Genomic DNA, 25,429 nt, shown 5'->3' with positions numbered 1-25,429 from the left:
CCTAAATACGAGTTAACCTAAAGACGAGTTAACCTAAAGACGTAAAGATGTGTTAACATAATGACGAGCTAACCTAAAGACGTGTTAACCTAAAGACGAGTTAACCTAAAGACGTGTTAACGTAAAGACGTGTTAACCTAAAGACGAGTTAACCTAAAGACCTAAATACGAGTTAACCTAAAGACGAGTTAACCTAAAGACGTAAAGATGTGTTAACATAATGACGAGCTAACCTAAAGACGTGTTAACCTAAAGACGAGTTAACCTAAAGACGTGTTAACGTAAAGACGTGTTAAAGTAAAGACGTGTTAACCTAAAAACGTAAAGACGTGTTAACATAAAGACGTGTTAACCGAGTGACGTGTTAACATAAAGACGTGTTAACATAAAGACGTGTTAACCTAAAGACGTGTTAACCTAAAGATGTGTTAACATAAAGACGTGTTAACTTAAAGACGTGTTAACCTAAAGACGTGTTAACCTAAAGACGTGTTAACCTAAAGACGTGTTAAAGTAAAGACGTGTTAACCTAAAAACGTAAAGACGTGTTAACATAAAGACGTGTTAACCGAGTGACGTGTTAACATAAAGACGTGTTAACCTAAAGACGTGTTAACATAAAGACGTGTTAACCTAAAGACGTGTTAACCTAAAGACGTGTTAACCTAAAGACGAGTTAACCTAAAGACGTGTTAACCTAAAGACGTGTTAACCTAAAGACGTGTTAACATAAAGACGTGTTAACCTAAAAACGTAAAGACGTGTTAACATAAAGACGTGTTAACCGAAAGACGTGTTAACATAAAGACGTGTTAACCTAAAAACGTAAAGACGTGTTAACATAAAGACGTGTTAACCGAAAGACGTGTTAACCTAAAAACATGTTAACATAAAGACGTGTTAACCTAAAAACGTAAAGACGTGTTAACATAAAGACGTGTTAACCTAAAGACGTGTTAACCTAAAGACGTGTTAACATAAAGACGTGTTAACCTAAAGACGTGTTAACCTAAAGACGTGTTAACCTAAAGACGTGTTAACATAAAGACGTGTTAACTTAAAGACGTGTTAACATAAAGACGTGTTAACCTAAAGACGTGTTAACATAAAGACGTGTTAACCTAAAGACGTGTTAACATAAAGACGTGTTAACTTAAAGACGTGTTAACATAAAGACGTGTTAACCTAAAGACGTGTTAACATAAAGACGTGTTAACATAAAGACGTGTTAACATAAAGACGTGTTAACTTAAAGACGTGTTAACATAAAGACGTGTTAACCTAAAGACGTGTTAACCTAAAGACGTGTTAACATAAAGACGTGTTAACATAAAGACGTGTTAACCTAAAGACGTGTTAACATAAAGACGTGTTAACCTAAAGACGTGTTAACCTAAAGACGTGTTAACATAAAGACGTGTTAACCTAAAGACGTGTTAACCTAAAGACGTGTTAACATAAAGACGTGTTAACATAAAGACGTGTTAACCTAAAGACGTGTTAACCTAAAGACGTGTTAACATAAAGACGTGTTAACCTAAAGACGTGTTAACCTAAAGACGTGTTAACATAAAGACGTGTTAACATAAAGACGTGTTAACATAAAGACGTGTTAACCTAAAGACGTGTTAACATAAAGACGTGTTAACTTAAAGACGTGTTAACATAAAGACACTGTTCTAGAGGCTGCAGCTGTGGATCCACAAAGAGGAAACATCTAACCAGGCAGGTGTTGGAGCTAGTTCTCCTTTCATCAATCCAACAATGAGTGTATCTCCACTTCTAAAACAAACTGACATACACCAAACCATTAGGTGTACTTACTGACGTGGAAGGCATAGAGGACGTTGCAGGCCCCCTCAGTGTCGTTACGACCCCCCCAGATGTAGATGGTATCTTCCAGCAGCACAGCTGTGTGACCATAGCGCATATAGGGAACCTCCCTGGCATGCTCCCTACCACCTGTCCTCACTGGGGGCAACTTCATCCACCGAAGAGAAACTAGTGAGAGAGAGGACACAGACAGAGACAGTCGTATTACAACAGAGAGAGAGAGACAGTCGTATTACGACAGAGAGAGAGAAACAGTCGTATTACGACAGAGAGAGAGAGAGACAGTCGTATTACGACAGAGAGAGAGAGACAGTCGTATTACGACAGAGAGAGAGAGACAGTCGTATTACGATAGAGAGAGAGAGACAGTCGTATTACGACAGAGAGAGAGAGACAGTCGTATTACGACAGAGAGAGAGAGACAGTCGTATTACGACAGAGAGAGAGAGACAGTCGTATTACGACAGAGAGAGAGAGACAGTCGTATTACGACAGAGAGAGAGAGACAGTCGTATTACGACAGAGAGAGAGAGACAGTCGTATTACGACAGAGAGAGAGAGACAGTCGTATTACGATAGAGAGAGCGAGACAGTCGTATTACGACAGAGAGAGAGAGACACAGTCGTAGTGAAACAGGTTGAGAGCTTCAAGTTCCTTGGTGTCCACATCACCAACAAACTATCATGGTCCAAACACACCAAGACAGTCGTGAAGAGGGCACAACAAAGCCTATTCCCCCTCAGGAGACTGAACATATTTGGCATGGGTCCTCAGATCCTCAAAAAGTTAAACAGCTGCACCATCGAGAGCATCCTGACTGGTTACATCACCACCTGGTATGGCAACTGCTCAGCCTCCGACCGCAAGGCACTACAGAGGGTAGTGCGTACGCCCAGTACATCACTGGGGCCAAGCTTCCTGCCATCCAGGAACTCTATACCAGGCGGTGTCAGAGGAAGGCCCTAGAAATTGTCAAAGACTCCAGCCACCCTAGTCATAGACTATTCTCTCTGCTACCGCACGGCAAGCGGTACCGGAGCGCCAAGTCTAGGTCCAAAAGGCTTCTCAACAGCTTCTACCCCAAGCCATAAGACTCCTAAACAGCTAATCATGGCTACCCAGACTATTTGCACTGCCCCACCACCCCCACCCCATCTTTTTACGCTGCTGGTACTCTGTTAATTATTTATGCATAGTCAATTTAACTCTACCCACATGTACATATTACCTCAACTAGCCGGTGCCCCCGCACATTGACTCTGCACCGGTACCCCCCTGTATATATAGCCTCCCTATTGTTATTTTATTTTACTTCTGCTCTTTTTTTCTCAACACTTTTTTGTTGTTGTTTTATTTTACTTTTTTATTAAGAAATAAATGCATTGTTGGTTAAGGGCTGTAAGTAAGCATTTCACGGTAATGTGAAATACACCTGTTGTATTCGGCGCATGTGGCAAACAGAATTTTATTTGATTTGATTACCACAGAGAGAGAGAGACAGTCATATTACGACAGAGAGAAAGACATTTCTACAGAGAGACACTGGTATTTCTACAGAGAGACAATCGTATTTATGCAGAGGAAATAGAGACACTAGTATTTCTACAGAGAGATACTAGTATTTCTACAGAGAGATACTAGTATTACTACAGAGACACTAGTATTACTACAGAGAGACAATAGTATTACTACAGATACACTAGTATTACTACAGAGAGACACTAGTATTACTACAGAGGACATAGAAACACTAGTATTACTACAAAGAGACACATATTGCTACAGTGGATAGAGACACTAGTATTACTACAGAGAGACACTAGTATTACTACAGAGACACTAGTATTACTACAGAGACACTAGTATTACTACAGAGACACTAGTATTACTACAGAGACACTATTATTACTACAGAGAGACACTATTATTACTACAGAGAGACACTAGTATTACTACAGAGAGACACTAGTATTACTACAGAGACACTAGAAGAACTAAAGAGAGACACTAGTATTTCCACAGAGAGACACTAGTATTTCTACAGAGAGACAATAGTATTACTACAGAGACACTAGAAGAACTACAGAGAGACACTAGTATTTCCACAGAGAGACACTAGTATTTCTACAGAGAGATACTAGTATTACTACAGAGACACTAGTATTACTACAGAGACACTAGTATTACTACAGAGAGACACTAGTATTTCTACAGAGAGACACTAGTATTACTACAGAGAGACACTAGTATTACTACAGAGAGACACTATTATTACTACAGAGAGACACTAGTATTACTACAGAGAGACACTAGTATTACTACAGAGAGACACTAGTATTTCCACAGAGAGACACTAGTATTACTACAGAGAGACACTAGTATTTCCACAGAGAGACACTAGTATTACTATAGAGACACTAGTATTACTACAGAGAGACACTAGTATTACTACAGAGACACTCGTATTACTACAGAGACACTCGTATTACTACAGAGAGACACTAGTATTACTACAGAGAGACACTAGTATTACTACAGAGAGACACTAGTATTACTAAAGACGACATATTAGTGTCTATTACTACAGAGAGACAAGTATTACTACAGTGGACATAGAGACACTAGTATTTATACAAAGAGATACTAGTATTTCTACAGAGAGATACTAGTATTACTACAGAGACACTAGTATTACTACAGAGAGACAATAGTATTACTACAGAGAGACACTAGTATTACTACAAAGAGATACTAGTATTACTACAGAGGACAGAGACACTAGAATTACTACAGAGACACTAGTATTACTACAGAGAGATACTAGTATTACTACAGAGTGACACTAGTATTACTACAGAGAGATACTAGTATTACTACAGAGAAACTAGTATTACTACAGAGAGACACTAGTATTACTACAGAGAGACACTAGTATTACTACAGAGAGACACTAGTATTACTACAGAGAGATACTAGTATTACTACAGAGAGATACTAGTATTGCGACAGTGGACATAGACACTAGTATTTCCACAGAGAGACAATAGTATTACTACAGAGACACTAGTATTACTACAGAGAGACACTAGTATTACTACAGAGACACTAGTATTACTACAGAGACACTAGTATTACTACAGAGAGACACTAGTATTTCCACAGAGACACTAGTATTACTACTGAGACACTAGTATTACTACAGAGACACTAGTATTACTACAGAGACACTAGTATTACTACAGAGACACTAGTATTACTACAGAGAGACACTAGTATTTCCACAGAGACACTAGTATTACTACAGAGAGACACTAGTATTACTACAGAGAGACACTAGTATTACTATAGAGAGACACTAGTATTACTACAGAGACACTAGTATTACTACAGAGAGACACTAGTATTTCCACAGAGACACTAGTATTACTACAGAGACACTAGTATTACTACAGAGAGACACTAGTATTACTATAGAGAGACACTAGTATTACTACAGAGAGACACTAGTATTACTACAGAGACACTAGTATTACTACAGAGACACTAGTATTACTACAGAGACACTAGTATTACTACAGAGAGATACTAGTATTACTACAGAGAGATAATAGTATTACTACAGAGAGACACTAGTATTACTACAGAGAGACACTAGTATTACTACAGAGACACTAGTATTACTACAGAGGACATAGAGACACTAGTATTACTACAGAGGACAGAGGGACACTAGTACTACTACAGAGGACAGAGAGACACTAGTATTACTACAGAGGACAGAGACACTAGTATTACTACAGAGGACATAGAGACACTAGTATTACTACAGAGGACATAGAGACACTAGTATTACTACAGAGGACAGAGAGACACTAGTATTACTACAGAGGACAGAGAGACACTAGTATTACTACAGAGGACATAGACACTAGTATTACAACAGATAACATAGACACTAGTATTACTACAGAAGACATAGAGACACTAGCATTACTAAAGAGGACCGAGAGACACTAGTATTACTACAGAGGACATAGAGACACTAGTATTACTACAGAGAGACACTAGTATTACTACAGAGAGACACTAGTATTACTACAGAGAGACACTAGTATTACTACAGAGACACTAGTATTACTACAGAGACACTAGTATTACTACAGAGACACTAGTATTACTACAGAGACACTAGTATTACTACAGAGGACATAGAGACACTAGTTTTACTACAGAGAGACACTAGTATTACTACAGAGAGACACTAGTATTACTACAGAGAGACACTAGTATTACTACAGAGAGACACTAGTATTACTACAGAGAGACACTAGTATTACTACAGAGAGACACTAGCATTACTAAAGAGGACATAGAGACACTAGTATTACTACAGAGAGACACTAGTATTACTACAGAGAGACACTAGTATTACTACAGAGAGACACTAGTATTACTACAGAGAGACACTAGTATTACTACAGAGAGACACTAGTATTACTACAGAGACACTAGTATTACTACAGAGACACTAGTATTACTACAGAGACACTAGTATTACTACAGAGAGACACTAGTATTACTACAGAGGACATAGAGACACTAGTATTACTACAGAGAGACACTAGTATTACTACAGAGAGACACTAGTATTACTACAGAGGACAGAGAGACACTAGTATTACAACAGAGACACTAGTATTACTACAGAGAGACACTAGTATTACTACAGAGAGACACTAGTATTACTACAGAGAGACACTAGTATTACTACAGAGACACACTAGTATTACTACAGAGGACAGAGAGACAGTATTACTACAGAGAGACACTAGTATTACTACAGAGACACTATTATTACTACAGATTGTTAGATTAATTAGTATTTTAAGAATAATGACTAAAGGATTTCACCCCAAATTCAGTATAAATGTGTGAACGGTGTTAAGAGTTATAATGTAGTGTCAACCCACTAACAGAGGGGGGCGGGACTAAACATTCCAGGGTGAAGGGGACTGAGAAAACGGGTTAAAAAAAGCCTCCTAAAGGTGGGTGGAGCAAAGTGCCTTTGTGTGTAAAGGAGTATAAAACAGGAGGGTATGGGTTTTGGGCGCCAGAGCTCTCCATGAATAAACATACAGATCATTCTTGCTGGTTGTGGACCTTGAATCATTTATGATTAAAACCAGAGCCTTACAACCCCTGGTAATGATTCAAGCTTAGGTTGAATTAGAGATAGAAATTCTCATGACAGAGATACACTAGTATTACTACAGAGACACTAGTATTACTACACAGAGACACTAGTATTACTACAGAGAGACACTAGTATTACTACAGAGAGACACTAGTATTACTACAGAGAGACACTAGTATTACTACAGAGAGACACTAGTATTACTACAGAGAGACACTAGTATTACTACAGAGAGATACTAGTATTACTACAGACACTAGTATTACTACAGAGAGACACTAGTATTACTACAGAGACACTAGTATTACATGGATAAGGACATTGACATTGCTAATTACAACATGTTAAGATGTGACAGGCAGAGAAAAGGTGGAGGGGTGGTGATGTATGTGGTATCCACTTTGTGTTCTTATACCCCAGAAATGTGAAATCCTGGTATTAGATGTGACCATGAGCCAAAACGTGCATGTATTTGTTGCTGGAGTGTATAGGCCTCCTGCTGCTTTAGTTGATACGACTAGTATCATAGCTGAGCATTCAAACCCTTTTCTATCATCTGAACTGGTGGTCTTAGGTGACTTCAACCTGGACTGGCTGACACCTATCTCAGATCACTTTAAGAACATTTGTCTTGATCTTAATCTAACCCAGCTAATCACAAAACCCACCCGGTTAAATGTGAAACATCTAGATAGATCCTCATTATTAGATTTAAATTATCACAAATAACCCCCATAAGTACATGTCTTTTGGTGTTTGCTAGTGACCTCAGTGATCATTGTCCTACAGCCTGTATTAGAGATACTAGACAGCATCATTCTGATCCCTGTATTATTAGGAAGATAGATTTTAATAACGTTTCTCCCCATGACTTGTACTTTTCTGAACTTCCTTCCTCCATCAACCTGAGCCTGAATTAGCGCTTGAGCATTTCTCATCTATTTTTATATCACTGGCAGATAAACATGCTCCTTTTAAACGCTATAGACTAAAAAACAGATCAAATCCCTGGTTTTCCACAGAACTTTCAGATGTCTTTAGAACAAGAACTCATGCCTGGGCCAAAGCTACACTAACTGATGCTGTTGTGGACTGGCAGCTTTTCAGGCAACTGAGGAATAAATGCACGTCCTTAGTAAAAAAGGCTAAATCAAGCTACTTCCTAAGTTCTATCACTGACTCTGCTGGTGATCCATCTAAATTGGAAAACAGTTAAGGCGCTAAAGCGTGGAAATTCCTCTCCTTCCCTACCCAAGCAAGTTATACTGAACTCTGACATCATTATTGGAAAAAATGAGATAGGTCATGCTTTTAATCAACATTTTATGTCCGCCGGTTTTTTGTTTGATTTAATAGACCCGGGTCAGTCAGTAAACTGCTCGTCTCTCTCCTTCCGCTAGTCGACTTGATAGAGGACCTGACGACCCCCAGTGAATCCTTGTAATCTCTGGAGCAACTGTCTCCTTCTGATGTATTGGAACCACTACTTATGATTGATGTAAAAACATCTGCTGGGGCTGATATGCTTGATCCCTTCTTATTACAGCTTTCTGCTCTGTTGATTGCGGAAGCATTAACACATTTTTAACTTGACAATTATATGGAGTACTATCCCTAGAGTTTGGAAGGCGGCCCATGTACTTCCTTTACATAAAGGTGGCGACCCGAGTGATAATAATTATCGTCCCATTTCCAAACTCTCTTGCCTAGCAAAAATCCTGGAATCATTGATTAATACACTGCTTAGATCCCTTTTAACTGCTACATCTTTTCTGAATGTAAAACAGTCAGGGTTCAGACCAGGTCACAGTACCATCTCTGCTACTTCTATGGTTTTAAATGTCGTAAATGGTTTAGATACGAAGAAACACTGTGCTGCCCTCTTCATTGACCTGTCCAAGGCATTCGACACTGTGGATCACACCTTACTTTTCAGCAACTCTCTGTGATTGGCTTAGATCTGGCTGCTTGTAGCTGAGAATGATTTAAAAGACAGAACACAGTGTGTATTTACTGATGGCGTTAAATCAGGATTTCTAGACATAACACAAGGAGTCCCACAGGGTTCTATTCTTGGTCCTGTTCTTTTCACTATTCATATTAACAGCATTGGTCCATCTATACAAAACTAACTTTCATCTGTATGCAGATGACACTGTTGTATACGCTACTGCCCCTACGGCAGCTCAGGCTCCGCCCCTACGGCAGCTCAGGCTCCGCCCCTACGGCAGCTCAGGCCCCGCCCCTACGGCAGCTCAGGCTCCGCCCCTACGGCAGCTCAGGCTCCGCCCCTACGGCAGCTCAGGCTCCGCCCCTACGACAGGCAGCTCAGGCTCCGCCCCTACGACAGGCAGCTCAGGCTCCGCCCCTACGACAGGCAGCTCAGGCTCCGCCCCTACGACAGGCAGCTCAGGCTCCGCCCCTACGACAGGCAGCTCAGGCTCTGCCCCTACGACAGGCAGCTCAGGCTCTGCCCCTACGACAGGCAGCTCAGGCTCTGCCCCTACGACAGGCAGCTCAGGCTCTGCCCCTACGGCAGCTCAGGCTCTGCCCCTACGGCAGCTCAGGCTCTGCCCCTACGGCAGCTCAGGCTCTGCCCCTACGGCAGCTCAGGCTCTGCCCCTACGGCAGCTCAGGCTCTGCCCCTACGGCAGCTCAGGCTCTGCTCTTCCAGATTGACTTCATTTATTCCACACTCATCTGAAGAACTACACCATTTTATAATGATAGACAGATCATGTCACCATGACATCAAATGGTAAAATGACAGATCTTAAGATGAAAGTGGTTAGCCTACAATATCAAAGGACTTGCCATTTGAAGTTGAGAAAACTGAAGGTAATTTAGGGAAAGACGAGCATGCATGGGACATACCTATAACTAATGTAGCTAAGCCTAGATAGTCATATCATTAATAATCGAGGTCTATATAAAGATGGACTGTTTTTGTCTATAACAGTAACCTACCTGTGTTGAAGACATGTACGTCTATCTGTCTCAGCGTCTCGTAGTCCTCTCCAGAGCAGTACCCTCCGAAGGAGAACACCTTGTGTCCCACGGAGACAGCAGCATGGTTTACCCTCCGCGGCCCTCCGTCCAGGTGGGTCGTCCAGCGCAACATCCCACGCCCTGCCGCTCCCACTCAGCTAGCACTTCACCGCTCAACTCCGCTCCCTGGCAGCCTGTCACCCAGTGCTACACCATCACCCTGTGTTCTGCTGGCACACCATCCACCCTCAAACAGACATTACCTACCCAGAGCTGGGGGAAGACAGAGAGAGAGAGGTTAGATGTTACAGCCGTCCCTACACCATCACCCTCTAATCCAGAACGATTTACAGTCAATGCATTCAACTAAGGAAGGTCAAATAGCCATATCGCAGCCATTGCAAGTAAAGCACCATTGTAGGTGTGAGTATGTTGAAAAATCATTAGCTCTGAGTGGAGATAAAGAAGACTGAGAAGGAGGTATGAAGACTGTTCTCTGAGGTTAGGGTTAGGGTTAGGGTTAAATCATTAGCTCTGAGTGGAGATAAAGAAGACTGAGAAGGAGGTATGAAGACTGTTCTCTGGGGTTCATCTCTGTTCTGTTGTTGACAGCTCCTCAGGCCCCTGTGTTATCCCTGCTAGGAGGTGGTCACTGGTTGGGCCTCTGCTAGGAGGTGGTCACTGGTTGGGCCTCTACTAGGAGGTGGTCACTGGTTGGACCTCTACTAGGAGGTGGTCACTGGTTGGGCCTCTGCTAGGAGGTGGTCACTGGTTGGGCCTCTACTAGGAGGTGGTCACTGGTTGGGCCTCTGCTAGGAGGTGGTCACTGGTTGGGCCTCTACTAGGAGGTGGTCACTGGTTGGGCCTCTGCTAGGAGGTGGTCACTGGTTGGACCTCTACTAGGAGGTGGTCACTGGTTGGGCCTCTGCTAGGAGGTGGTCACTGGTTGGGCCTCTGCTAGGAGGTGGTCACTGGTTGGGCCTCTGCTAGGAGGTGGTCACTGGTTGGGCCTCTGCTAGGAGGTGGTCACTGGTTGGGCCTCTGCTAGGAGGTGGTCACTGGTTGGGCCTCTACTAGGAGGTGGTCACTGGTTGGGCCTCTGCTAGGAGGTGGTCACTGGTTGGGCCTCTACTAGAAGGTGGTCACTGGTTGGGCCTCTACTAGGAGATGGTCACTGGTTGGGTCTCTACTAGGAGGTGGTCACTGGTTGGGCCTCTACTAGGAGGTGGTCACTGGTTGGGCCTCTACTAGGAGGTGGTCACTGGTTGGGCCTCTACTAGGAGGTGGTCACTGGTTGGGTCTCTACTAGGAGGTGGTCACTGGTTGGGCCTCTACTAGGAGGGTATTTTAGGAGGTGGTCACTGGTTGGGTCTCTACTAGGAGGTGGTCACTGGTTGGGCCTCTGCTAGGAGGTGGTCACTGGTTGGGCCTCTACTAGGAGGTGGTCACTGGTTGGGCCTCTGCTAGGAGGTGGTCACTGGTTGGGCCTCTACTAGGAGGTGGTCACTGGTTGGGCCTCTGCTAGGAGGTGGTCACTGGTTGGGCCTCTGCTAGGAGGTGGTCACTGGTTGGGCCTCTACTAGGAGGTGGTCACTGGTTGGGCCTCTGCTAGGAGGTGGTCACTGGTTGGGCCTCTACTAGGAGGTGGTCACTGGTTGGGCCTCTGCTAGGAGGTGGTCACTGGTTGGACCTCTACTAGGAGGTGGTCACTGGTTGGGCCTCTGCTAGGAGGTGGTCACTGGTTGGGCCTCTGCTAGGAGGTGGTCACTGGTTGGGCCTCTGCTAGGAGGTGGTCACTGGTTGGGCCTCTGCTAGGAGGTGGTCACTGGTTGGGCCTCTACTAGGAGGTGGTCACTGGTTGGGCCTCTGCTAGGAGGTGGTCACTGGTTGGGCCTCTACTAGAAGGTGGTCACTGGTTGGGCCTCTACTAGGAGATGGTCACTGGTTGGGTCTCTACTAGGAGGTGGTCACTGGTTGGGCCTCTACTAGGAGGTGGTCACTGGTTGGGCCTCTACTAGGAGGTGGTCACTGGTTGGGCCTCTACTAGGAGGTGGTCACTGGTTGGGTCTCTACTAGGAGGTGGTCACTGGTTGGGCCTCTACTAGGAGGGTATTTTAGGAGGTGGTCACTGGTTGGGTCTCTACTAGGAGGTGGTCACTGGTTGGGCCTCTACTAGAAGGTGGTCACTGGTTGGGCCTCTACTAGGAGGTGGTCACTGGTTGGGTCTCTACTAGGAGGTGGTCACTGGTTGGGCCTCTACTAGGTGGTGGTCACTGGTTGGGCCTCTACTAGGAGGTGGTCACTGGTTGGGCCTCTACTAGGAGGTGGTCACTGGTTGGACCTCTACTAGGAGGTGGTCACTGGTTGGGCCTCTGCTAGGAGGTGATCACTGGTTGGGCCTCTGCTAGAAGGTGATCACTGGTTGGGCCTCTACTAGGAGGTGGTCACTGGTTGGGTCTCTACTAGGAGGTGGTCACTGGTTGGGCCTCTGCTAGGAGGTGGTCACTGGTTGGGCCTCTGCTAGAAGGTGGTCACTGGTTGGACCTCTGCTAGAAGGTGGTCACTGGTTGGGCCTCTGCTAGGAGGTGGTCACTGGTTGGGCCTCTCCTAGGAGGTGGTCACTGGTTGGGCCTCTGCTAGGAGGTGGTCACTGGTTGGGCCTCTGCTAGAAGGTGGTCACTGGTTGGGCCTCTAAACCCACATTTCCCCTTTACTTCCCTGTACGATGGCCTCCCTACCCCTAACCCTAACCCTGCCTCCCTACCCCTAACCCTAACCCTGTCCCTGCCTCCCTACCCATAACCCTAACCCTGTCCCTGCCTCCCTACCCCTAACCCTAACCATGTCCCTGTCCCTGCCTCCCTACCCCTAACCCTGTCCCTGCCTCCCTACCCCTAACCCTGTCCCTGCCTCCCTACCCCTAACCCTGTCCCTGCCTCCCTACCCCTAACCCTGTCCCTGCCTCCCTACCCCTAACCCTGTCCCTGCCTCCCTACCCCTAACCCTGTTCCTGCCTCCCTACCCCTAACCCTGTCCCTGCCTCCCTACCCCTAACCCTGTTCCTGCCTCCCTACCCCTAACCCTGTCCCTGCCTCCCTACCCCTAACCCTGTTCCTGCCTCCCTACCCCTAACCCTGTCCCTGCCTCCCTACCCCTAACCCTGTCCCTGCCTCCCTACCCCTAACCCTGTCCCTGCCTCCCTACCCCTAACCCTGTCCCTGCCTCCCTACCCCTAACCCTGTCCCTGCCTCCCTACCCCTAACCCTGTCCCTGCCTCCCTAGGAGGTGGTCACTGGTTGGGCCTCTGCTAGGAGGTGGTCACTGGTTGGGCCTCTACTAGGAGGTGGTCACTGGTTGGGCCTCTGCTAGGAGGTGGTCACTGGTTGGGCCTCTACTAGAAGGTGATCACTGGTTGGGCCTCTACTAGGAGGTGGTCACTGGTTGGGTCTCTACTAGGAGGTGGTCACTGGTTGGGCCTCTGCTAGGAGGTGGTCACTGGTTGGGCCTCTGCTAGAAGGTGGTCACTGGTTGGACCTCTGCTAGGAGGTGGTCACTGGTTGGGCCTCTGCTAGGAGGTGGTCACTGGTTGGGCCTCTGCTAGGAGGTGGTCACTGGTTGGGCCTCTGCTAGGAGGTGGTCACTGGTTGGGCCTCTGCTAGAAGGTGGTCACTGGTTGGGCCTCTAAACCCACATTTCCCCTTTACTTCCCTGTACGATGGCCTCCCTACCCCTAACCCTAACCCTGCCTCCCTACCCCTAACCCTAACCCTGTCCCTGCCTCCCTACCCATAACCCTAACCCTGTCCCTGCCTCCCTACCCCTAACCCTAACCATGTCCCTGTCCCTGCCTCCCTACCCCTAACCCTGTCCCTGCCTCCCTACCCCTAACCCTGTCCCTGCCTCCCTACCCCTAACCCTGTCCCTGCCTCCCTACCCCTAACCCTGTCCCTGCCTCCCTACCCCTAACCCTGTCCCTGCCTCCCTACCCCTAACCCTGTCCCTGCCTCCCTACCCCTAACCCTGTCCCTGCCTCCCTACCCCTAACCCTGTCCCTGCCTCCCTACCCCTAACCCTGTCCCTGCCTCCCTACCCCTAACCCTGTCCCTGCCTCCCTACCCCTAACCCTGTCCCTGCCTCCCTACCCCTAACCCTGTCCCTGCCTCCCTACCCCTAACCCTGTTCCTGCCTCCCTACCCCTAACCCTGTCCCTGCCTCCCTACCCCTAACCCTGTTCCTGCCTCCCTACCCCTAACCCTGTCCCTGCCTCCCTACCCCTAACCCTGTTCCTGCCTCCCTACCCCTAACCCTGTCCCTGCCTCCCTACCCCTAACCCTGTCCCTGCCTCCCTACCCCTAACCCTGTCCCTGCCTCCCTACCCCTAACCCTGTCCCTGCCTCCCTACCCCTAACCCTGTCCCTGCCTCCCTACCCCTAACCCTGTCCCCCTACCCCTAACCCTGCCTCCCTACCCCTAACACTAACCCTGCCTCCCTACCCCTAACCCTAACCCTGAGAATGCTATTCATTGACTACAGCTCAGCATTCAACACCATAGTGCCCTCTAAGCTCATCACTAAGCTAAGGATCCTGGGACTAAACACCTCCCTCTGCAACTGGATCCTGGACTTCCTGACGGGCCGCCCCCAGGTGGTAAGGGTAGGTAACAACACATCTGCCACACTGATCCTCAACACGGGGGCCCCTCAGGGGTGCGTGCTCAGTCCCCTCCTGTACTCTCTGTTCACCCATGACTGCATGGCCAGGCACGACTCCAACACCATCATTAAGTTTGCCGATGACACAACAGTGGTAGGCCTGATCACCGACAATGATGAGACAGCCTATAGGGAGGAGGTCAGAGACCTGGCCGTGTGGTGCCAGGACAACAACCTCTCCCTCAACGTGACCAAGACAAAGGAGATGATTGTGGACTACAGGAAAAAAAAGAGGACTGAGCACGCCCCCATTCTCATCGACGGGGCTGTAGTGGAACAGGTTGAGAGCTTCAAGTTCCTTGGTGTCCACATCACCAACGAACTATCATGGTCCAAACACACCAAGACAGTCGTGAAGAGGGCACGACAAAGCCTATTCCCCCTCAAGGGAGGCAGGGACAGGGACATGGTTAGGGTTAGGGGTAGGGAGGCAGGGACAGGGTTAGGGTTATGGGTAGGGAGGCAGGGACAGGGTTAGGGTTAGGGGTAGGGAGGCAGAGACTGAAAAGATTTGGCATGGGTCCTCAGATCCTCAAAAAATTCTACAGCTGCACCATCGAGAGCATCCTGACTGGTTGCATCACCGCCTGGTATGGCAACTGCTTGGCCTCCGACCGCAAGGCACTACAGAGGGTAGTGCGTACGGCCCAGTACATCACTGGGGCCAAGCTTCCTGCCATCCAGGACCTCTATACCAGGCGGTGTCAGAGGAAGGCCCTCAAAATTGTCAAAGACTCCAGCCACCCTAGTCATAGACTGTTCTCTCTGCTACCGCACGGCAAGCGGTACCGGAGTGCCAAGTCTAGGTCCAAAAGACTTCTCAACAGCTTCTACCCCCAAGCCATAAGACTCCTGAACAGCTAATCATGGCTACCCGGACTATTTGCACTGCCCCCCCACCCCATCCTTTTTACGCTGCTGCTACTCTGTTAATTATTTATGCATAGTCACTTTAACTCTACCCACATGTACATATTACCTCAACTAGCCGGTGCCCCCGCACATTGACTCTGCAACGGTACCCCCCTGTATATATAGCCTCCCTACTGTCACTTTATTTTACTTCTGCTCTTTTTTTTCTCAACACTTTTTTTGTTGTTGTTTTATTTTTACTTTTTTTGTTAAAAATAAATGCACTGTTGGTTAAGGGCTGTAAGTAAGCATTTCACTGTAATGTCTGCACCTGTTGTATTCGGCGCATGTGACCAATAACATTTGATTTGATTTGAACCCACAACCCTGGCGTTGCAAACGCCATGCTCTACCAACTGAGCTACATCCCTGCTGGCCATTCCCTCCCCTACCCTGGACAACGCTGGGCCAATTGTGCGCCGCCCCATGGGTCTCCCGGTCGCGGCCGGCTACGACAGAGCCTGGATTCGAACCAGGATCTCTAGTGCCACAGCTAGCCACTCGGGAGGTTAAGCTAATTTACTGCATTTTTACACAATCCAATACGTAGTCTCTATTTAGAACAGAAAGTCAGCAAAAATGACCGCAGTCATCAAGCTAGGTAAGAGATTATTATTAAATATGTGTAAGTGATTAATAAGACTGAATTAGATCAAAGGCAATTCAATAATAAATATTGTGTTGCACCTTGAACCGATAGCCTAACAAATGAACAACTCTTGAAAAACTCTTGAAAAAAATAGAGACTTTTGATTGCCTGAATGGAAAGTATTAAGACCCCTTGACTCCACATTTTGTTACGTTACAGCCTTATTCTAAAATGTATTACATTGTTTTTTCCTCCCTTCAATCTACACACAATACCCCATAATGACAAAGTTAATACATTTTAATAAGATTAAAAATTAAAGACTTAAATATCACATTTACATAAGTATTCAGACTCTTTACTCAATACTTTGCTGAAGCATCTTTGTCAGTGAGTACAGCCTTGAGTCTTCTTGGGTATGACGCTACAAGCTTGGCACACCTGTATTTGGGGAGTTTCTCCCATTCTTCTCTGCAGATCATTTCAAGCTCTGTCGGGTTAGATGGGGAGCGTCGCTGCACAGCTATTTTCAGGTCTCTCCAGAGATGTTCGATCGGGTTCAAGTCCGAGCTCTGGCTGGGCAACTCAAGGACATTCAGAGACTTGTCCCAAAGCCACTCCTGTGTTGTCTTGGCTGTGTGCTTAGGGTCGTTGTCCTGTTGGAAGGTGAACCTTCGCCCCAGTCTGAGGTACTGAGCGCTCTGGAGCAGGTGTTCATCAACAATCTCTCTGTACTTTGCTCCGTTCATCTTTGCCTCGATCCTGACTAGTCACCCAGTCCCTGCCGCTGAAAAACATCCCCACAGCATGATGCTGCCACCACCATGCTTCACCGTAGGGATGGTGCCAGGTTTCCTCCAGACGTGATGCTTGGCATTCAGGCTAAGAGTTCAATCTTGGTTTCATCAGACCAGATCATCTTGTTTCTCATTGTCTGAGAGTCTTTAGGTGCCTTTTGGCAAACTCCAAGCGGGCTGTCATGTGCCTTTTACTGAGGAGTGGCTTCCGTCTGGCCACTCTGCCATGAAGGCCTGATTGGTGGAGTGCTGCAGAGATGGTTGTCCTTCTGGAAGGTTCTCCCATCTCCACAGAGGAACTCTGGAGCTCTGTCAGAGTGACCATCGGGTTCATGGTCACCTCCCTGACCAAGGCCCTTCTCCCCTGATTGCTCAGTTTGGCAGGGCAGCCAGCTCTAGGAAGAGTCTTGGTGGTTCCAAACTTCTTCCATTTAAGAATGATGGAGGCCACTGTGTTCTTGGGTACCTTCAATGCTGCAGACAATTTTTGGTACCCATCCCCAGATCTGTGCCTCGTCACAATCCTGTCTCGGAGCTCTACGGACAATTCCTTCGACCTCATGGCTTGGTTTTTGCTCTGACATGCACTGTTAACTGTGGGACCTTATATAGACAGGTGTGTACCTTCCAAATTATGTCCAATCAATTGAATTTACCACAGGTGGACTCCTATCAAGTTTTAGAAACATCAAGGATGATCAATGGAAACAGGATGCACCTGAGCTCAATTTCGAGTCTCATAGCAAAGGGTCTGAATACTTATGTAAATAAGGTATTTCTGTTTAGTTTTTTTTTATAAATTTGCAAACATTTCTAAAAACCAGTTTTCACTTCATCATTATGTGTGTAGATTGCTGAGGATTTTATTTTATCCATTTTAGAATAAGGCTGGAACGTAACAAAATGTGGAAAAATTCAAGCGGCACTGTATCTCCCATGACGTGGGCATGTTTTCAACACAGACTTCTTTAGTTGTACCGTATTCCATATAAGGCATCCATTATTGCGCAGTATACCCTTAATCTTGTAATAAATCAATCTAGTGATCCATAACTTCACATTATGGGAGGATAACCAAGATTCAAATTAATGACAATGCATTACTTAGCGCTATAAATGCTTGGTTACACAGTTACTTCAGATAAGTCTCCAGTGTCAACATTTCCAAACAAACAAAAACAGGGAGAAGGGAAAATCTGTAGACATGCTGAGATAAAAGAACAATCCCTTTGCCAGAATTCAGCCAGCCTTCACAAGACCATAATATATGCAAATATGTCCCCTTTTGTGTTTTAAACCTCCAGCAGAGGAATGACATTTCTGAAATTCACATTGAAATCAATTCAAATTTTTTTGGTCACATACACATATTTAGCAGATGTTATTGCGGGTGTAGCAAAATGCTTGTGTTCCTAGCTCCAACAGTGCAGAAGTATCTAACAATTCACACACATCTAAAAGTATGTGTAATACAATGAAGGCAGACTGTAGTTCAGATTGAGCCTGGTCAAGATGTGCGTTTCATTACGCCAACAAGTCAAGACGTGCGTTTCATTACGCCAACAAGTCAAGACGTGTTTCATTACGCCAAGAAGTCAAGACGTGTTTCATTACGCCAAGAAGTCAAGACGTGTTTCATTACGCCAAGAAGTCAAGACGTGTTTCATTACGCGTTTGCCTTGTTTAAATACTCCAGGCCACAAGGTGGCAGTAGCTTGTTTGGCTTGTGCCTGTTGAAGCTAATGTAAACTAACTAGCAAGCAGCGGTAATGTTGCTGCTAGCAAGCTAGAATTTGTAGTAAGCCCTTGTTGATACTAACCAGGATGGCCACAACTAGTTAACTAGCAACATTATAATTAAATCACAACGGATTCGTTTTTGAATGAAGCAGATGCCTATTAGCTGTGGAGAGTCGGTGGAGTAGCTAGCTAGCTATGTTGTGTTAAATGGTGATGCTAAACTTTTAGCTAAAATTAGCTAACTGGCAATGGCAGTATGGGATAATGGAGAGTGAGTGGGTGTAGGAGACATAGCCTTCCAGGGAATTTGATAGCCAATCTGTGGATGTCCTCACTACTCACTGGGTGAGAGAGACAGAGCAACCTCTGGGTGGGAGAGACAGAGCAACCTCTGGGTGAGAGAGACAGAGCAACCTCTGGGTGAGAGAGACAGAGCAACCTCTGGGTGAGAGAGACAGAGCAACCTCTGGGTGAGAGAGACAGAGCAACCTCTGGGTGAGAGAGACAGAGCAACCTCTGGGTGAGAGAGACAGAGCAACCTCTGGGTGAGAGAGAGAGAGCAACCTCTGGGTGAGAGAGAGAGAGCAACCTCTGGGTGAGAGAGACAGACAGAGCAACCTCTGGGTGAGAGAGAGAGACAGAGCAACCTCTGGGTGAGAGAGAGAGAGCAACCTCTGGGTGAGAGAGACAGACAGAGCAACCTCTGGGTGAGAGAGACAGAGCAACCTCTGGGTGAGAGAGAGAGACAGAGCAACCTCTGGGTGAGAGAGAGAGACAGAGCAACCTCTGGGTGAGAGAGAGAGACAGAGCAACCTCTGGGTGAGAGAGAGAGACAGAGCAACCTCTGGGTGAGAGAGAGAGACAGAGCAACCTCTGGGTGAGAGAGAGAGACAGAGCAACCTCTGGGTGAGAGAGACAGAGCAACCTCTGGGTGAGAGAGAGAGACAGAGCAACCTCTGGGTGAGAGAGAGAGACAGAGCAACCTCTGGGTGAGAGAGAGAGACAGAGCAACCTCTGGGTGAGAGAGAGAGACAGAGCAACCTCTGGGTGAGAGAGAGAGACAGAGCAACCTCTGGGTGAGAGAGAGAGACAGAGCAACCTCTGGGTGAGAGAGACAGAGCAACCTCTGGGTGAGAGAGACAGAGCAACCTCTGGGTGAGAGAGAGAGGCAGAGCAACCTCTGGGTGAGAGAGAGAGGCAGAGCAACCTCTGGGTGAGAGAGAGAGACAGAGCAACCTCTGGGTGAGAGAGACAGACAGAGCAACCTCTGGGTGAGAGAGAGAGACAGAGCAACCTCTGGGTGAGAGAGAGAGACAGAGCAACCTCTGGGTGAGAGAGAGAGACAGAGCAACCTCTGGGTGAGAGAGAGAGACAGAGCAACCTCTGGGTGAGAGAGAGAGACAGAGCAACCTCTGGGTGAGAGAGACAGAGCAACCTCTGGGTGAGAGAGAGAGACAGAGCAACCTCTGGGTGAGAGAGAGAGACAGAGCAACCTCTGGGTGAGAGAGAGAGACAGAGCAACCTCTGGGTGAGAGAGAGAGACAGAGCAACCTCTGGGTGAGAGAGAGAGACAGAGCAACCTCTGGGTGAGAGAGAGAGACAGAGCAACCTCTGGGTGAGAGAGAGAGACAGAGCAACCTCTGGGTGAGAGAGAGAGACAGAGCAACCTCTGGGTGAGAGAGAGAGACAGAGCAACCTCTGGGTGAGAGAGACAGAGCAACCTCTGGGTGAGAGAGACAGAGCAACCTCTGGGTGAGAGAGACAGAGCAACCTCTGGGTGAGAGAGACAGAGCAACCTCTGGGTGAGAGAGACAGACAGAGCAACCTCTGGGTGAGAGAGAGAGACAGAGCAACCTCTGGGTGAGAGAGAGAGACAGAGCAACCTCTGGGTGAGAGAGACAGAGCAACCTCTGGGTGGGAGAGACAGAGCAACCTCTGGGTGAGAGAGACAGAGCAACCTCTGGGTGAGAGAGACAGAGCAACCTCTGGGTGAGAGAGACAGAGCAACCTCTGGGTGAGAGAGACAGACAGAGCAACCTCTGGGTGAGAGAGACAGAGCAACCTCTGGTTGAGAGAGACAGAGCAACCTCTGGGTGAGAGAGACAGAGCAACCTCTGGGTGAGAGAGACAGAGCAACCTCTGGGTGAGAGAGACAGAGCAACCTCTGGGTGAGAGAGACAGAGCAACCTCTGGGTGAGAGAGACAGAGCAACCTCTGGGTGAGAGAGAGAGACAGAGCAACCTCTGGGTGAGAGAGAGAGACAGAGCAACCTCTGGGTGAGAGAGAGAGACAGAGCAACCTCTGGGTGAGAGAGAGAGACAGAGCAACCTCTGGGTGAGAGAGAGAGACAGAGCAACCTCTGGGTGAGAGAGAGAGACAGAGCAACCTCTGGGTGAGAGAGAGAGACAGAGCAACCTCTGGGTGAGAGAGAGAGAGCAACCTCTGGGTGAGAGAGAGAGAGCAACCTCTGGGTGAGAGAGACAGAGCAACCTCTGGGTGAGAGAGACAGAGCAACCTCTGGGTGAGAGACAGAGCAACCTCTGGGTGAGAGACAGAGCAACCTCTGGGTGAGAGAGAGAGCAACCTCTGGGTGAGAGAGAGAGACAGAGCAACCTCTGGGTGAGAGAGAGAGCAACCTCTGGGTGAGAGAGAGAGACAGAGCAACCTCTGGGTGGGAGAGACAGAGCAACCTCTGAGAGAGAGAGACAGAGCAACCTCTGGGTGAGAGAGACAGAGCAACCTCTGGGTGAGAGAGAGAGACAGAGCAACCTCTGGGTGAGAGAGAGAGACAGAGCAACCTCTGGGTGAGAGAGAGAGACAGAGCAACCTCTGGGTGAGAGAGAGAGACAGAGCAACCTCTGGGTGAGAGAGAGAGACAGAGCAACCTCTGGGTGAGAGAGAGAGACAGAGCAACCTCTGGGTGAGAGAGACAGAGCAACCTCTGGGTGAGAGAGACAGAGCAACCTCTGGGTGAGAGAGACAGAGCAACCTCTGGGTGAGAGAGACAGAGCAACCTCTGGGTGAGAGAGACAGAGCAACCTCTGGGTGAGAGAGACAGAGCAACCTCTGGGTGAGAGAGACAGAGCAACCTCTGGGTGAGAGAGACAGAGCAACCTCTGGGTGAGAGAGACAGAGCAACCTCTGGGTGAGAGAGACAGAGCAACCTCTGGGTGAGAGAGAGAGACAGAGCAACCTCTGGGTGAGAGAGACAGAGCAACCTCTGGGTGAGAGAGAGAGACAGAGCAACCTCTGGGTGAGAGAGAGAGACAGAGAAACCTCTGGGTGAGAGAGAGAGACAGAGCAACCTCTGGGTGAGAGAGAGAGACAGAGCAACCTCTGGGTGAGAGAGAGAGACAGAGCAACCTCTGGGTGAGAGAGAGAGACAGAGCAACCTCTGGGTGAGAGAGAGAGACAGAGCAACCTCTGGGTGAGAGAGACAGAGCAACCTCTGGGTGAGAGAGAGACAGAGCAACCTCTGGGTGAGAGAGACAGAGCAACCTCTGGGTGAGAGAGACAGAGCAACCTCTGGGTGAGAGAGACAGAGCAACCTCTGGGTGAGAGAGAGAGACAGAGCAACCTCTGGGTGAGAGAGAGAGACAGAGCAACCTCTGGGTGAGAGAGAGAGACAGAGCAACCTCTGGGTGAGAGAGACAGAGCAACCTCTGGGTGAGAGAGAGAGACAGAGCAACCTCTGGGTGAGAGAGAGAGACAGAGCAACCTCTGGGTGAGAGAGACAGAGCAACCTCTGAGTGAGAGAGACAGAGCAACCTCTGAGTCCCCACAATCCATCTGAAAGCACACTGAGACATCAGAAAGTAGACAGAAGCATCGATTCAACTGACTGGCAGAGGGGAGGGATGGGAGACCCATCTAACTTCCACTTTCCTACTCTGTAGATATAGGCCTATCATGCAAAAACTAAGTACATTGGTCATAACAAGAAGTAAAGGTTAACTCTGACTGAAAAGGCTTTAGCCTAGGTCTGGCCTGGAAAGGTATTCAATGTAGATCTAGTTAGCCCATCTGTCTAGAGCTAGCTAGGTATACATAACTACCAAGTACACTGCCAAACAAAGTCCCCAGTCCTAAAAACATACCCCACCCCTGTCCTTCTCCTCTGCAGGACGTGGCCATCTCTAGAGCTAGCTAGTTGTGCATAACTACCAGGTACACTGCCAAAACACCCCATCACCAGCCCTAAAAATATATCCCCTGGGGTGCGTCCCAAGTGTCACTCTCCACTATATAGAGCACTACTGTTGACCAGAGCTCTATGAAGTATTTGGGAATAGGGTGCCATTTAGGACCCAACCATGTCCTGTCCTCTGGTCCTCTCTCAACCAGTGACCTTCAATAGCTCTTATAAATAAACCCTCAGAAGACTAATAATGCAACACCCTTCTATTTCCAGATGACACATCATGGAGAAAGGCCCCTACCACAGGACACATGCTAAAACACTGCTAGCTACTGACTTCAGAATCTAATGGTTCCTTACCTAGCAAGCCTGAGACAAATATATGATCTAGCCAGCTAGCTGCTAGCTGAGATCTGAGTTTCTCTAGCTAATTAAAAGTTTGTGGAAGTGTCAAAGTAGCTCGCTAACTTGGCTAGGTAGCTAGCTAGCAATGATCTGTTGCCGTCTGACAAATATCACTACTGCTACCAACCTCTGGCTAGAGTAGCAAACCAGACAGTTAGGTTTGATGGATTAAATAATGTCCACACAGCTTCGGAATAATAATGTCCACAGTTTCTTTGACGACTAACGTTAGTAAGAAAAGGTGTCAACTATGCGATTGCTAGCTAACTTAGCTACCTCTAGCCAGCCAACTATCGTAGCAAGCAGCTAGCTAGCAATACACCGTCCTCATATCAGAGAAGCCAGATTGCGTTAGCTAGTTTAGCAAAGTAGCTACGCTAGCTACCCAGCCAGCTAGTTTAGCAAACCAGCTAGCTAGCTAATTTATCTAACGTTAGTTGGGATAACGTTAGTAGACAACATTGAACGTGACCAAAACAAAAAAACTACTTTGGATGTTAGCTAACGTTTTGCAGATATCCAACGTTGGCCATTTGTAAATTAACGTTAGCTGCTTGGTGGTTAGCTAACGTCATCTATTAGCTAGTTAGCAAGTCAGCTATCCAAAAGGTGATATGCTAGCTAGCTATCAAACTTGGCAGCTAACGACCCACATCTATTAAACAATTGCAATCACCAACTTGCAAAGGTTAGTAAGATATTCGTGTATTAATGAAAGGTGTCACTCTGGGTTTACACAAAAAAAAATATATTTGCTAACGTTAGATTGCTAACCGACGTTACCTTGGAAGCTAGACGGTGGATCAATACCCTTCTCGGCCCTCGTGACGTAATGTTTACTGTGTCAGACCTCTTCTTCCTCTTCAATGGGGTTTATCGGCATCCAACGTTATGGCGCATTACCGCCACCTACTGCACTGGAGTGTGGGCCAGATACAGGGAGAAACTAAATCCTATCTGCCAGCCCCGTTGCTCTTAAAAAATATAACAAAATATTTGAAACTATATATAATGACGTTCTACTCAATATAGTCTTTAAACTAATTTCCTGTATCCCCTTCTCCCTCACACTAGATCTCATCATCTCTCTTTCCCTCTGATACTGCCCACACTGTAGCAATACATGCTCCACGGTCTCTGTTTCCTGGCAATACATTTACATTTACGTCATTTAGCATATGCTCTTATCCAGAGCGACTTACAAATTACATAATCACACTTTCCTGTTTTATGCTTTCCTATCACATTTAAGGTCTTATTCAACTGGCTGTGTCCCACCCATAATCTTGTAAAAATAGCCTCCTCTCTTCTGTCCCTTCCTGCCGTCCTCCCCTCCCTGACTTTCCTCTGTACTTGAAATAAATGCCTTCCCTTAGTATCTCTATTCCACTGCTCCTGCCATCTCTGCACCATCACTGTCCATATCAGTAGTTTTCCCTCTGCCTTGCTCATTGAAACTACAACATCAACATCCCCACTACTAAGTGCTTGTTTAGCCAGTACATCAACAGCCTCGTTCCCCTCCACCCCCACATGGGCTGGGACCCAAGTAAATCTTATCTGTATACCAAATCTGTCTAATCCTGCCATGGGTTTGTAACACCTCTTGTCTGCTACGTGAGCTAAAGGACTGGAGACTCATTAACACTGCACATGAATCAGAACAAATAACTACTCTGTCTGACTTAACTTCCTCCACCCACTGCAAGGCCAACAGTATGGCCACCAGCTCCACCCACTGCAAGGCCAACAGTATGGCCATCAGCTCCACCCACTGCAAGGCCAACAGTATGGCCATCAGCTCCACCCACTGCAAGGCCAACAGTATGGCCATCAGCTCCGCCCACTGCAAGGCCAACAGTATGGCCATCAGCTCCACCCACTGCAAGGCCAACAGTATGGCCATCAGCTCCACCCACTGCAAGGCCAACAGTATGGCCATCAGCTCCACCCACTGCAAGGCCAACAGTATGGCCATCAGCTCCACCCACTGCAAGGCCAACAGTATGGCCATCAGCTCCACCCACTGCAAGGCCAACAGTATGGCCATCAGCTCCGCCCACTGCAAGGCCAACAGTATGGCCACCAGCTCCACCCACTGCAAGGCCAACAGTATGG

General features: G+C 47.2%; 1 protein-coding gene across 1 annotated transcript in view; it reads right to left on the bottom strand.

Annotated features, from left to right (window-relative positions):
* LOC311121588 (kelch domain-containing protein 3-like) overlaps window positions 1–24,153 on the bottom strand; it is a 119,106-nt gene extending 94,953 nt beyond the window's left edge. The window contains exons 1-3 of the mRNA XM_084196048.1: window positions 24,095–24,153; window positions 9,996–10,289; window positions 1,825–2,001 (exon numbers count right to left, since the gene is read on the bottom strand). Coding sequence (XP_084052174.1) covers window positions 1,825–2,001; window positions 9,996–10,149 — 331 coding nt within the window. The 5' untranslated portion in view covers window positions 10,150–10,289; window positions 24,095–24,153. The remainder of the gene's footprint in view (window positions 1–1,824; window positions 2,002–9,995; window positions 10,290–24,094) is intronic.
* Window positions 24,154–25,429: the final 1,276 nt, after the last annotated feature.

This window comes from Coregonus lavaretus, assembly GCF_964263955.1.
Source record: "Coregonus lavaretus genome assembly, contig: HAP1_SCAFFOLD_154, whole genome shotgun sequence".
NCBI classification, from domain to species: domain Eukaryota; kingdom Metazoa; phylum Chordata; class Actinopteri; order Salmoniformes; family Salmonidae; genus Coregonus; species Coregonus lavaretus.
This window is presented reverse-complemented; position numbering and strand designations above follow the sequence as displayed.